Source organism: Hyaena hyaena, unplaced genomic scaffold, assembly GCF_003009895.1.
Source record: "Hyaena hyaena isolate Hyena2069 unplaced genomic scaffold, ASM300989v1 scaffold_2, whole genome shotgun sequence".
In the NCBI taxonomy this organism is placed as follows: domain Eukaryota; kingdom Metazoa; phylum Chordata; class Mammalia; order Carnivora; family Hyaenidae; genus Hyaena; species Hyaena hyaena.
In genome coordinates, this window is record NW_024080634.1 from 6,396,485 (window position 1) to 6,410,178 (window position 13,694).

Below are 13,694 nucleotides of genomic sequence, written 5' to 3' on the forward strand. Positions count from 1 at the left end.
ATAGTAAACATTCTTATATAAATGGAAGAGGAGTCTTTCTAAATCAGTGTCTAAGGACAAGACTGAAGTGAACATAAGGTTGGTACATCTTTCTTTTCTGAATGCCGGTGTGTGTTTTCTGCATTTGAACGAATAATCCAGGAGGAGCAGGTGCCTGTGATTTAGACTAGCTCTCTCTATTGATACCACCTCGGAGGCAGTCTTATTACTAGATATTTGGGGGCATAAGACCAAAATTAAGATCTGCTTCCTTATCAAATAGAGAGTACAGAGTGCTGTGCCTGAGACAGGCAGACATTTTGCTGGTTAAGTCTCATATTTTACTGCTATTTTGAGGTATTTGCTGATAAATCTTTGGAATAATAGTGATTGCCAAACCTGTCTCTGTATTTAAAAAAAATTTCTTTTAACGTTTATTTATTTTTTGGGGGGAAGACACACAGAACACGAGTGGGGGAGGGTCAGAGAGAGAGGGAGACACAGAATCCGAAGCAGGTTCCAGGCTCTGAGCTGTCAGGACAGAGCCTGATGTGGGGCTCGAACCCCTGAACTGTGAGACCATGACCTGAGCCAAAGTTGGACACTCAACCGACTGAGCCACCCAGGCACTCCAGTCTTTGTATTTTAAACTATGCAGCACAGTAAAGAAAGATGTTAATTTGATATTGCGGACTTTAAAGTATGGCTACACCAGGTATCACTTTATTGTCTTCTGGGGGTACATTCTGCTTATTTAGACACAGAGCACAAGTCAGCCAATGTGAAAATGAGTTAAGCCCAAAGGAGATCAGAGTGTAAGAATTTAAAGGACTCAGATTAGAGGTGGTTTCAGAATATTTTGGCACAACGTTAAATCTGCTGGTGAAGTAGTCTGCTATAAGGAGACTGTTTTCGTAGCTCCTGATTTGCACCTTCCTGCTATTGCCAGACCTTTGCCTAGGCGGCACCTCAAAGCCTGGTCAAGGCGGCCCTCATTTGCCCCCTCACCCTTGTAGCCCTTCTGTCACATGCACTCAGTCTCCTTAACGCAGGTGACAGGCTCCCTACAGACAGAAGCCTGATCTCGAAAGTCTTCTGCTCGCCAGGACTTTGCACAGTAAGCATTCAACTTGTGATTTCAATCTGCCAAAAATGTTTTTAAACAAGTTTAGCCACCTTGAACTGAGAAAAATATTCTATTGAGACCCAGTTTCTTCTCTCCATAGAAAAACATTTTTCTCTCCATTGAACTGAGTAAGAAGTAGATCTTTACGTAGAATTAAATCTCACGTATCATTTATAGTGTTTCCAAGCTTTCGTGGCAGAATGGAAGGGAAAAAATGTGAGATCTCAACAGAATATTCACTATTAACTTTTAGTTCTAGCTTCTGTAATTTTATAAATATACCAAAAAATCTTAATATCCAAAACCTTGGGAACTCATAGAGTGCCAGGAACTTGAGTAATAAATATTACCCTAAAAAGTATTAGCTTTGTGTGTCATTTCTCCCGCATTCATTCATTGGGTATTTAGTGGTGATCAAGATTAGATGTGGTCTCTTCACTCAAAGGACATATGGGTTTGGGAAAAGAGAGATGTTAAGCCCATAATTATAAGTAACGTGTGCCAAGGTTTTTCATGGGAGCGTAAAACGCTATAGCAGCATAAATTAGGAGGCAGTAACCTGACGAAGAGGTCCAGACCTCAGCAGAAGATCCCTGTTGGAGGTCTCTGTGAGCCAGAGATCTGGAATAGGAATTAACCAGGCAAAAGGAAGACATGGGTGTGTGTTTGAGGAGGGGTGGATGGTGTGATATTTGGAGGGTCAGAGTGTTCAAATGGAAGGAACAGCATATTTGGAGGCTAGGAAAATAGAGAACACTCCTTTCATGGATATAAAAGAAGCCCAGTATGACAGGGGGGAGCTTTGGTGAGAAATATTAGAAAAGTACCCAGGAGCCAGAACGATGGGAGGCTTACCCTGTAACGTGTGTTTAGCAGTTTGACTTTTCCTGAGGTCACTAAGAAGCCACTGTAGGTTTCAAGTAAGGAGAGCCTCAGCTCTGATCCTAATGACTGTCTGCTTGTCCACAGTATGAAGTGAGAGAGGGGCTCACTGTCACTAGCCATGTTGTGGGTCAGAGAGTGGTAGTGGGTCTTGAGGGAGAGCAAGGTTCGGGACCAAGCTGAGTCCAATTTTGAAGACACTGAGTTCAAGTGGCCTTGGAATCACCCAGTAGATTTGCCTAATTAGGGAGTTTGGATTTGCAGGTTTGAGTCTCAGGCAAATATTCTAGACTAGGATCTTGTAAAAAGTGGGCATTATCAGTACCTAGCACAGTGTCTGAGGCATCAGAGAATGTGAGATATCCTGGGGAGAGGGTGTAGCAGGGGGTAGAGATTCACCCCCTCCCCCAACAGCATCATAAGGAGCGTCCACATTAAGGCACAAACAGGCATAAACACTGCACGGAGAGCTGGGAGGGAGTTCCAGAGAGGGAGAGGGAGGCCAGCAGTGTAGGGCCCAGGAGAGCTCATTTTAAAGAGGAGGTGACCAGCAGTTTTTTAAAAACAAAAACCATTTAAATTTTTGGATTCAAGTTTCCCATGTGCTTGAGCACCCAGGGTTATTATAGTCACGCTTCCTCGTCAGTCTTTGTCCACAGATGTTTCTCCACAGATGTTTCTCTTAGTGATCCAGCGACTGTGGTGTGTTCTTCCTAGATTCTCCCTCAGTTACCTCCTGAGTCTTCAAGCCAAGATGATCATGGAACCACCACGGCCGCCGCTTCTGCAGGCCATGGGCCTGGAAACCACACGACAGGTCCCAAGGATTCAAGTCTGGTCTCTGCCAGCGATGGCCCTGTGGGGACTTCTTCTCCCCCACGGTCAGGATCGCTCTCCTGTCAACCCGAAGTCGCCCCGCGGCCAGAGTGTAAGAGCACAGGCCAGGAAACTCCGCCAAAACAAAGTCTTGTGGCAGATCAGAAGCTACCAGGACGTGCCACTCGGTCGAGCCAGTCTCCAAAAAAGCCGTTCAATAGTATTATTGAGCACCTGTCAGTGGTATTCCCATGTTACAGCAGGTACGGATATAAATGGTGTGTGACTCTGTTAAATACCTTATTGAACTGAGGTTTCCTGATCAGATAACATTTTGGCCAATTGGGGGCTAAAGTGGAAACAACTCCATAATTGTTTTATTCAGAAAGACAGGTGCTTCATTTCTTCCCTTTTTCGTAAACATAGAGGTGAGCGTTTTCAAACCAACCTTTCAGTGTGCGTAACTAGATTGAAAACACTAACACTGGTCATTCCACACTCATCAGAACCGGGGCAGTTTGCTTAGATTTGGTGAGGTCAGTAACCTGCTCCAGTCCTAGTTAGGGAATCCCTAAGTGAAGAACAAAGCTGCAGTGGTGCCTGGGCGGCTCCTGTTGGTTAAGCATCAGACACTTGGTTTCAGCTCAGGTCATGATCTCACAGTTTGTGAGTTGGATCCTCATGTGGAGCTCTGTACTGACAGCTGTAGAGCCTGCTTGGGATTCTGTCTGCCTCTCTCTCTCTGCCCCCTCCCCTGCTGTCTTTTCTCTTTCTCTGCCTCTCTCTCTCTCTGTCTCTCTCAAAATAGGGAGGAAAAAACCCTCCAAATCATTAGTTTAAATAATTTAGGGGAAGAGATACCACATAGTAAAGAAAGTGGCAGCAACTTCGACCTTGCTAGACACCTCTGATTTGTTAGAGGTGTGAGGTTGGAAAGACTAGATGTAATCTGTTAGTGAATCGGGGCTGTGGGTGTGTTACAGAGGGTCCTGTGAGCGTCGGAGCACTGCTGTAGCAGCCAGCCGAGGTTTCCACCTCCAGCCTCTGGCCTTGCTCTCCAGCTTGGTGTGAAAGAGGACACATGTTCCTTGTCTCAGCCAGGAGAGAAGGGAAGGCAGTATCTCTGGGATGCAGCTAGGAAGAGAGGAGGGCACATCCTTGGGTGACCATCTGTGTCATGTTACTTCTGTCTTTGATATGATCTTAGTTACAGGTTTTGAGATTATACTTTTGAAACAAAATAGTGGTTAAATTATGATTGACTAGAATTAATGTTTTGCATCTGTTGGTGGAGCCCTGCTTATTTGAAAATAGATATGTGCACTTGGGCATATTTAGCCCTGACTAAGTTTGAGAAACATTGTAAGTTTTCTCAATAGCAGTTCCCATGCCAATTGTAAAAATATTCAAGTTATAATTACCGAAAATACCTTAGAAATAAATTGTTTGCAATCCTAAATTTGGGAATGTTTAAACCACCGAATAGAAACGCATCCTAATTTTCTGAAAGTTAAGACACTTGAGGTATTAGTGCTGCAAATATCAAGTTCCTGTTGATTAATGGTTTAATTCCATCCACTGGTACTTGTGAGAAATTCAGGCTTTGAAAACCTTGTCAGATTTTCTTAAGGAAGACAGTCAGCAAATCTGATTTCCTCTTAGATAGAAAGAGAGTTTATTGATTTCAAGTCAGAACCAATGTTTTCTGATCAGTCAGTGATGTGGCATAAATCTACAATACACCCATGCTATACGAAGTCAGGTTTCTAGGTAGAGATGGGTATGTCAAGTAGATCTAGTGATACACTGTTATTTTGACATTCTAGTTAAATAAATATTTAGAAGTATTGGAATTTCCGTAACTACTTAGAAAGAGTGATCCAGCTGCTTTTATATACCGTTGCTATTGTTAACAAATTTATTTTGTTTGCATGTATTTGGTCTGTTTCTTTTAGCTGTTGGGTTAATATCGGCACACAATGTTTCTTCACAGTAGAAAACTTTGACTTTCTTTTGTCATTTATCTACACTTTGTCTTTTTAGCACCGAGCTTGCTGGTTTTATTAAAAAAGTACGAAACAAGAACAAGAACTCGCTGTCAGGATTGAGTATTGATGAAATTGTCCAAAGAGTGACAGAACACATTCTAGATGAACAGAAAAAGAAAAAGGTCAGTGTTTCATCCAGATACAATAAAATGGTCCATTTTATTTATAAAATAAGAATTTATAATAAGCAAAAAAAGAAATGTGTCCAATCAAATGTGGAGAACACTTTAGTAAAGACAGAAGGTGGGCAAGCTTTTGGGTTACTGAACTTGCTTCTCCACCCCCTGCATTGTCCCTGCAGCCAGCTTCCGGAAAGGACAAGAGGTTGCCTGAGCCCAGCTCTGCACAGAGCCCATCTTCCGTGACTGCTGGTCCATCGCCTAAAACCAAGGGACAGAAGACAGAAGATACCCCTGTGAGTATTGTACTTGTGGAGTCAGTTTGGTTTTTCTAATGAAGAAGAAGAAAGAATAAAATCTAATAATTTTAGCTCCATTCTCTTCATTTCTAGATTTAATTTATTTGATCTTAAAAGGGGCCCCTGGCTGGCTCAGTCAATGGTGTGTGTGACTATTAATCTCAAGGTCATGCGTTTGAGCTGCACGTTGGGCGTGGAGTCTACTTAAAAAAAAAACATTAGAAACCAAATTTAGATGTTCTTGAGTTTCCATTAAAACAGTCTGTAACCGGTGACCCCATCTCTGCTTTTACGGGAGCTTGGAGTGCCTGTTGGAAGAAGTGCCTCTGCGAGGAAAGTTCCGACTACATTGTGGAAACTGGGCCTGCAGACAGTCAAGTACAAGTTAATTTTTTATATCACAGGTGATATTTTCAATAGTTGGGGGAAAAGATTTTTGGATCATTTTCTGTCATGTCACCACGGGCTTTGGAATCACACAGACTTGGTTCTGTCACTTAGTGACACGGTGAGCTCAGCTCTTACCTGCTTGTTGAGGCTGTTACCTGGATGAAGTGCTACAGTAGAAATACCAGGGTCTAGCTGTGTGTCCAGGTCTGGCTGCTTCCTTTCCCTCTCCCCTTGAGCGTCTGGAGGGGATGAGGGTGGGGGACACTAGAATGGGCTGAACTTGCCTTTAATTTGATATACAGATTTTAAATGTTTATTCATTTAGACAATATGAATGTTACCATTATATAGATCTTTTTATAAAGTACTGTGGCATCTATGATCTCAATTGAGAAGACATTGTAATGGTCTCTGTAATGAGGAAACTGAGGCACAGATGATTCCTGCAGCTTGCCCACATTCCCTCATTTAATCTGGGTGTGCAGCATGTAATTCCCTGATCCTCGCCACACGGACCCAGCTGACACCAGGGACTGTGTACTCGGGACCAAACGTGGTTGGAAGAGAAGCTGTCACCTGCGTGGCCCAAGGCCATAGGCTGCAGATTGATTCTGGTGTAAAGCATGTCTTTTCCCTTTTGTCCAACTGTGGTATCAGAGTTTAGATGAAATCAAAATTGCAAGAGATTATGGCCCCGTAGCGGAGTCATCGATGCATGACTGCACACATTACTAGTTTGCTGACTTGTACTAAGCAGTGAATCTTTTTGTGAACAGGAGGTTTTTATTCTCCTGTACATTTTCATTTCCCACTGTTCTTTGGAGGTTTTCCAGACCTCATGCACTCAGTTCCCTGAGCGTCTAACTCCAGTGAGAAAGCTTGTGAGCATGCAGAGCGTTCTCAGGACCTGGCTGGAGTGCCTCCGTCTCCCCAGCCCCCCCCCCCCCCACCAGCTGCGGGCTGCGAGGTCTTCCCACCAGGTCCTCAGAGCATCCTCAGGGACAGCCCCGCCCCCAGACGGACCGCAGCCCCCTTCAGGAGAGAGATCTGCTTCACAGTTGATGTTGATAGGAGTAAAGCTGTAAAAGTTGATCTACGAGGAAAAAAATGTATTCAGACGGGACTTAGTTTGATCATCATAGGTAGTTTTTTAAAAATTAAAAGTAGTTTGCTTTATTTTTAAATTAAAACACCAGTATGTGTTCATACTGGGAAATACAAATAAAAAGCATTTAAAGCATCCCAAACCCAGTCTTTAAGGTAACCAATGTTACGAGGCTATTCTTTGTTTTTCTGAACTCTCGTGTGTGTGTGTATGTGTGTGTGTGAAGTTTGTCAAAACTGTGCATACTTTTTGTGCCTTTTTTTTTTCCCACTGAGATATGTATCGTACCCATCTTTCCGTGCTAGGAAATAGTCAAGTTAACTGGGTTTTTGAGCCAAACCTAGCTCTGAGCTCTGCAGAGCCTTAACCGACCCTCTGTTGCTTCCCTGGCCCTCCCGTCAGGGTCGCGGAGAGGAGCTAGAACACCTCACCCTGCTGCGTCTGCCCGTCACCCCCGGAGGAGAGACAGAAAACCCCATTCAGCAGTTCAGCGTCTTCAGGGCCTTTTGCCCCCGTGTGTCTCCCTGACCTTAATCCCAGGGCTCCTTCCACGCACTTGCCTGACGGTTGACGGAGAATCCGTTTGGGGCCGGGTTCCTTGTCGGTTGCCAAGGTTATAGAAGAATGAGCTCCTTCCTGCCCTCAGCGTGCTCGGAGTTGAGAGGGGTGGGGGACTGGAAAGTACTGGTGCCGTGTGGGCAGGTGCTGTGAGTTGTATGGAGAACTTGTGCCTGGTGTCCTGGGTGGCGCTCTGGCTCTGCTGTCCCAGAAAATGCCATCTGCGCTCACCAGACTGTGTGCCGCTGCAGCCAGAGACTCCCACTCAACCCAGTGCACCCTGCACGGTCCCTGACCTCCGTGTTTGCTGAGCGAACTGTCAGTTTGTTTTGTTTTGATTTGCGCACTTAACCCACATTCATAGAACTTTAGAAAATACCAGGGGGAGAAGTTAAATCTCTCTGAACTGAAAGTAACCACTTGTCCACATTCTATATGTTTACAGCCTCTTTACTGGGTTATCTCTCTCTACACCCATTCTCTTTATTTTTAAAAAATTGTGTGATTATATACATACTGTTTTGTGACTTGCTTTTATTCAGATTGTCCTGACCAGCTGTTTGTGTCAGGAATCGTGCACTTCCATGATTTCAGTCCACCCCACAGCAGTTTATAGTATTCTTACCATAGTTTAGGTGTGAGATGGGATAATTAGAAATTTATAGTAATTTCACGGGAATCTGTCAACCATATAAAATGTTTTTTCTCTGAGAAAATTAGAACTTTAAAAGTGTATTTTTTCTTTTGTATGCTTATGGGTTTTTTTTTAATGTTTATTTTTGAGAGAGAGAAAGCACACACATCTGCACGTGCGTGAGGGAGCATCAGAGAGAGAGGGAAACCGAGAATCCAAAGCAGACTCCTCGCTGTCAGTGCAGAGCCCAACATGGGGCTTGAACTCACGAACCGGTAGATCATGACCTGATCCGAAGTCGGGCACTTAACTGACTAAGCCACCCAGGCACCACTCATGTTTATATTTTTTCTTAAATGCTCTTAAAAAAATAAGTTGTTCCCAACTGAGGGTTACTGGTGAGGTATTGGCGGGGGGAGGGACGGGGGGAATGGACTAATGGGTGATGGGCATTAAGGAGGGCGCTTGCTGGGATGAGCACTGGGTGTTACATTTAGGGGATGAGTCCGTAAGTTCCATTCCTGGAACCATTATTACACCGTATGTCAACTAACTTGGATTTAAATTTTAAAAATAAGGGCACCTGGGTGGTTCAATCAGTTAGGCGTCCAACTTGGGCTCTGGTCATGATCTCATGTCTCATGGGTTAAATAAAGCCCCACTTCGAGCTCTGTGCTGACAGCTCAGAGCCTGAGAGCCTGGAGCCTGCTTTGGATTCTGTGTCTCCCTCTCTCTTTGCCCCTCTCTCCCTCTCTTTCCCTCTGTCAAAAATAAAATTTCTTTTAATAAATAAAAATAAAAAATAAGTTGTACGGTCAGCCTGCTTAGCTGTAATTGGGAGTAATTTGCCACATTAATGACCACAGTGCTTGAAGTCCACTTGTAGGAAGAGCTCATGTAGTAAATAAAAAGTTCTTTTTAGTTATTCTTTTGGAATACGTTTGTTCCCACAGGCATCGGGTGCAGCTTCCTGTGAAATATGCCATGAGGTATTCAAATCCAAAAATGTGCGTGTACTAAAATGTGGGCACAAGTTTCACAAAGGGGTAAGGATTCTCTTTGGCCATCCTCCTATCGTGTAATTTGACTGTGAAGTATTTTGAAGATGGAAAGGAACTTTTTTCCCTAGGTGGCAATACTTCTTGTGTTTTCAAAGCATTTTCTTTATGAGCCAGTGTTTCTTGTCTCCCTTTCCAAAGACTGCTGCTGTGGTGGAGGGGGTGGGGGGAGAGGCCTCCTGGGGTGTGGGGCTCTGCACACCGTCCTTTCCATCCATCACATAGTGGGCGGAGGAGGACAGTCCTAGTTGGCTCCATCAGTCATCTTGGTTGGTGCTGAAATTCAAAATAATACTAGTTTTCTGAAAGGTAGTTTCTTGTACATATGGCTGAATTGGTGCACAGTGCAAGAGTTTATTAGTTTCGTGCAGTGTATGAAGTTTGACATTTTAGAGGAGAAAAGCTAAATTTAACTGAATCCATTGTGCCTGATTCTGGAAGATTCTGGTTTGTATCCTCCTCAGATCCGTGGGTAGCTGTTTTGGTCACTGTGAGCACTCATTCTGCACCCCTGCTGCTGTCTAGAACAGGTCAGGTCTCTGCCATGTCTGTTTATTAATCCCTTGAGGAAAGGGATAGATACAGTATACTTACTAGGAGGAGTCGAGACCGCTTGCAGTCTCTTACATGGCCTGTCTCCTGCGGGCATAGGGGTGTGTGCCCGCGCTTCCAGACCTAACACACGTTCCCAGCTCGGTAGCAGCAACACACCAGCCAGGAGCAACTTGGGACCCCAGTGGGTAGACAGGCATCAGTCAAGGCTGCAGTGTGCAGGCTGGTGGGGTGTACAGGGTCCAAGACCAGTCAGGAGAGGATCGGTTAAATATTGGCTGAGAGTCCCAGGGCCAAGAAGATGCCAGCCTCTAGAACTCAGGGCATTGAAATGCCAGGGCTGAAGCTGGAGTGTGGGGCAACTGGAGGGGCAAGGCCGTCCCCCTGAGGTCAGTTCGGAGGCCCAGAGTTCATGAGTCAGATCCTGAGGTGAGACGCTGTGTTCCTGAGGCTTGGGGCACACTCCTAGCTTGGGTAGGCTTCCGTGTTCCTGAGTGTTGGGCCGCTGCAGGCCCCTCCAGATCCCTCCAGACTTGGAAGTGAAGTTGACCATGTCCGTTGAGCAGCACGGGAGAGCTCAGGCCCCATATGCTCCTTAAGACACTGACTGATTTTGTCTTCTCATTTTCAGTGCTTTAAGCAGTGGCTGAAAGGGCAGAGCACTTGCCCGACCTGCCTTGATCAGGATCTCCTGTAAGAAGAGTAGCCGGCACCTTCTGGAAGAGGCCAGCCTGCTTTCCTAGCTAGTCACGGTTCACTGAAGAGCCGTTTACTGGTTTGTTGAATTGGAAGAAAAACCGTATATTACTTCTGGTATAAAAGGCAAACACTTGAAGATGCTTTGCACTGTGTGTCACAGCGCTAATAAAGGGAAATCTTTAATATAGTTGATAGTAATTTCCCTGCTCTTATTAAACACCTTGATCATAGCAAACAGTGGCTAGTAAAATTACATGTAGCCACTTTCCTCAGTTGTTGGGGCTGCTTGCAGAGGTGCTTTCTGAGAGAGGCTTCTTTTGGAAAGTGTTGGGAGCACCTCAAAGCAGTACTTGAATTGTGAGTATTCTGACCTGTCAAAGTGCCCCAGGTTAAAATTTTTACAAGTCAGTATTCCTTATAAAATGCCTACATTTTTCCTCAGAGATTCTGCACTTAAATTGGCATAAGCGAACACCCTTTAATAATCTGTAGTAAATGATAACATATCGACTGATTTAAACCAAAAGATTCAAATCCCCTTTTCATGAAACACGATGTGATTTTGCTTTTTCAGTTCATTATTTTATATCCCCAGTAGATTTATAAAGGACTTATTTTTCATCACCTAAAGATGTAATTTAATTTTTGAAAATTGGTTACAAACACTTTCTTATTAGTGTTAGCCAAGACTTTTTTTGCCCTGAAAATTGAGGCTACATATTTACACCCCAGCCCTACACTTGGGAGTTGTTCTTTCCGTCCCTTACTCTTACGAGCATCATTTGTCCTTCTTCGTGACGACACATGTTTGGGTATCTCTGTCTGACACATAGTGGGCACAATGGGGAAATAGTGTCGTCATTCCCCTCCCTGTCCCGCCACCAGAGAGAGGTCCTTGTGTAATTAGACAATCCTGAGATGTCCGTGTTTTGCTCACTCCGTGTGTGACATTTGTGTGGAGTAATGCATGCACTCTTGCACTGTGGTGTGAGAACAAAACTCTACATTAGAATCTGTCAAAATACTAGAGAGCTTTCGTGGCTTATAAACCGTGGTAAATACAGAACCACGAGTTGTGGATACATTCCATTTCTCTCGGACATCAAAAAATGTTTTTTGTCGTGTTCTTTGTTCCCCTGGAAGCTCACAGTCCCAAGCTCGTGAGCTGACTTGGTCACCTTCTTCAGCCTTGGTTCCCCGTGAGTTTTGATGTCGTGGTGACTTAGTCCATTGAAGCTCACTCTGTAGTTTGAAGCAGATTCCCATTGAGGGTCCCTGAAACATTGTCTGCACGTTCCTAATACCTGAGAGCTGTAGACAGGAACATATGTAGGGACCAGAGTGTAGCAGCGGACACAGAGGAAGAGAGCAGCTGGAGAGTGAGAAAATGTATTTTGTACATCAAACAAATACTTGTGAACATGCCTCACCCATGTCCTGTCGTAAGTTTCAAAATAAAAAGCACTCTAAAATAACATCAGCTTACTGTCAGGCTTGTCTGTCCTTTCTCAAGTAACTTTTTAAAAGGATTCTACTAGAAAATTGACACATACATACGTGCACAGGGGAAGAGTTTGGTGGTCCTGTATAAGAAAGACTTTGTTAGGTAAGGAAATAGAATTCGTCAGCGTAGCCCAGACTGTGGGATGTGATCAAGTGGACAAGAGAGCAGAAGGAATCAAATCTCCTCAAAGTCATTTAACAAATAACAGCCTTGTCCTGAATCTACCTAAGATAACTGTGGACACTGTGATGGTACAACAAAGGAAAATGGAAACTGTGGCTTTCACCACACACGAGCAGTTCTGAGGCCACCTTTCTGGTCACTTTGGATTTAGGACCAAGGCTCTATGGTTGGTACTGGGGCATGGGAGGGGGTCTGAGCAAGTCTAAGCCTAGTGGAGAAGGTGTGTGATCCCAGCTCCCTGGTTTGGGGTCCGAACTGGGTTCTTTCACTCTGTCATTGCCTCTGGGTGATATTGTCTCTTCCTACTTCCCCTTAAGGAGTGAATGAAAGGGATAAATTATTCAGCAAAAGTGCCGAAATTGAACGACACTTAGTACAAAATCCTAATGAGACAACCATTAATAATCAGAAAAAGTAATCATTTAAGATGTATATATGAAAGAAGTGAACCTTGACCTCACACCACATAAGTTTATCTCCAAAAGGATCATGGTCCTAAGTATGAAAGTGAAATAAAGTTTCTGAAGAAAGCATAGACGATCTTCCTGGTCCTGGAATAGGCAAAAATTTATTAGGACACAAAAAATACCATAAGGGGGGCACCGGGGTGGCTCAGTAGGTTAAGCATCTGACTTCAGCTTAGGTCATGATGTCACGATTTGTGAGTTCGAGCCCTGCATCCAGCTCGTTGCTGTCAGCACAGAGCTCACTTTAGATCCCCTGTCCCCCTCTCTGCCTCTCCCCTGCTCCTTGTACCCTGTCTCTCTCAAAAATAAAAATTTTTAAAAAGCCACCGTAAGAATAAAAATATAAATCGATGTCATTACAATTAACTCGTTATCAAATTATTGAGTGAGAAGTCAAGCCATGATGCAGAAAATATCCAACAAAGGACCCAGAATATGTAAGTGTTATATATCAATAAAAAGACTGTACATTTAGAAATGAGCAAATAATTTGGTCACTTCACAAATATCCAGGATTTTTTAATGCATTTTAATAGCCACATTTATTCAGTATCCATCAGGAAATGCAAAAACCAGAATGAGATACTGCTAGGTAATCCATCAAGATGGCCAACCTAAAAAGAGGGCTGACACTACCAAGCATTGGTAAAGATGTGGAGCAACTAGAACTCTCCTACACTGCAGTTGGGAGTAAATGGGTACAACCATGATAGCGGTATTTACCAAAGCCAACACTACAATCAAACCCTTTGACATGATCCCACACATAACACAGAAATGCATGCAGTAGTACAAGTATTTTTATACTAGTTTTGTTCATAATACTCTCAAACTAGAAACAACCCCAAGGTCCATGAACAGAATGGGCAAATTGTGGTATGTCTATACAATGGATTAACATCTCAGAAATGAAATGAAGGGAGCTATCACTATACACAACAACACTGGCAACTCTCACAAATGATACTGAGCAAGAGCAGCTAAAGTCCGATGTGTGAATTTCAAGAACAAGAAACCAAAGAGAGAGGTCAGAGTCCTGGTTACCTCCGGGGTGATGCTGCTGACGGAATGAGCACAAGATGGTCCACCAGGCCTCTGGAAATGTGTATCTTCAGCAGAGTATGACCTTTACCTGAATATATCATTTGCAGAATTCATGGAGCAATAAATTTAAAATTTGTGTACTCTTATGCAGCGCTTTTCAACAAGACTAAACAAGAACAAAAACAAGACAAAAACAAAATAAGCCTGGGCTCAGGAACTATAGTGATTACT

General features: G+C 43.7%; 1 protein-coding gene across 1 annotated transcript in view; it reads left to right on the top strand.

Annotated features, from left to right (window-relative positions):
• Positions 1–11,745, top strand: part of TTC3 (tetratricopeptide repeat domain 3) — a 118,726-nt gene extending 106,981 nt beyond the window's left edge. The window contains exons 42-46 of the mRNA XM_039227958.1: positions 2,705–3,066; positions 4,847–4,973; positions 5,153–5,266; positions 8,910–9,002; positions 10,198–11,745. Of these exons, the coding sequence (XP_039083889.1) occupies positions 2,705–3,066; positions 4,847–4,973; positions 5,153–5,266; positions 8,910–9,002; positions 10,198–10,263 (762 nt within the window). The 3' untranslated portion in view covers positions 10,264–11,745. The remainder of the gene's footprint in view (positions 1–2,704; positions 3,067–4,846; positions 4,974–5,152; positions 5,267–8,909; positions 9,003–10,197) is intronic.
• The last annotated feature ends 1,949 nt before the right edge of the window (positions 11,746–13,694 follow it).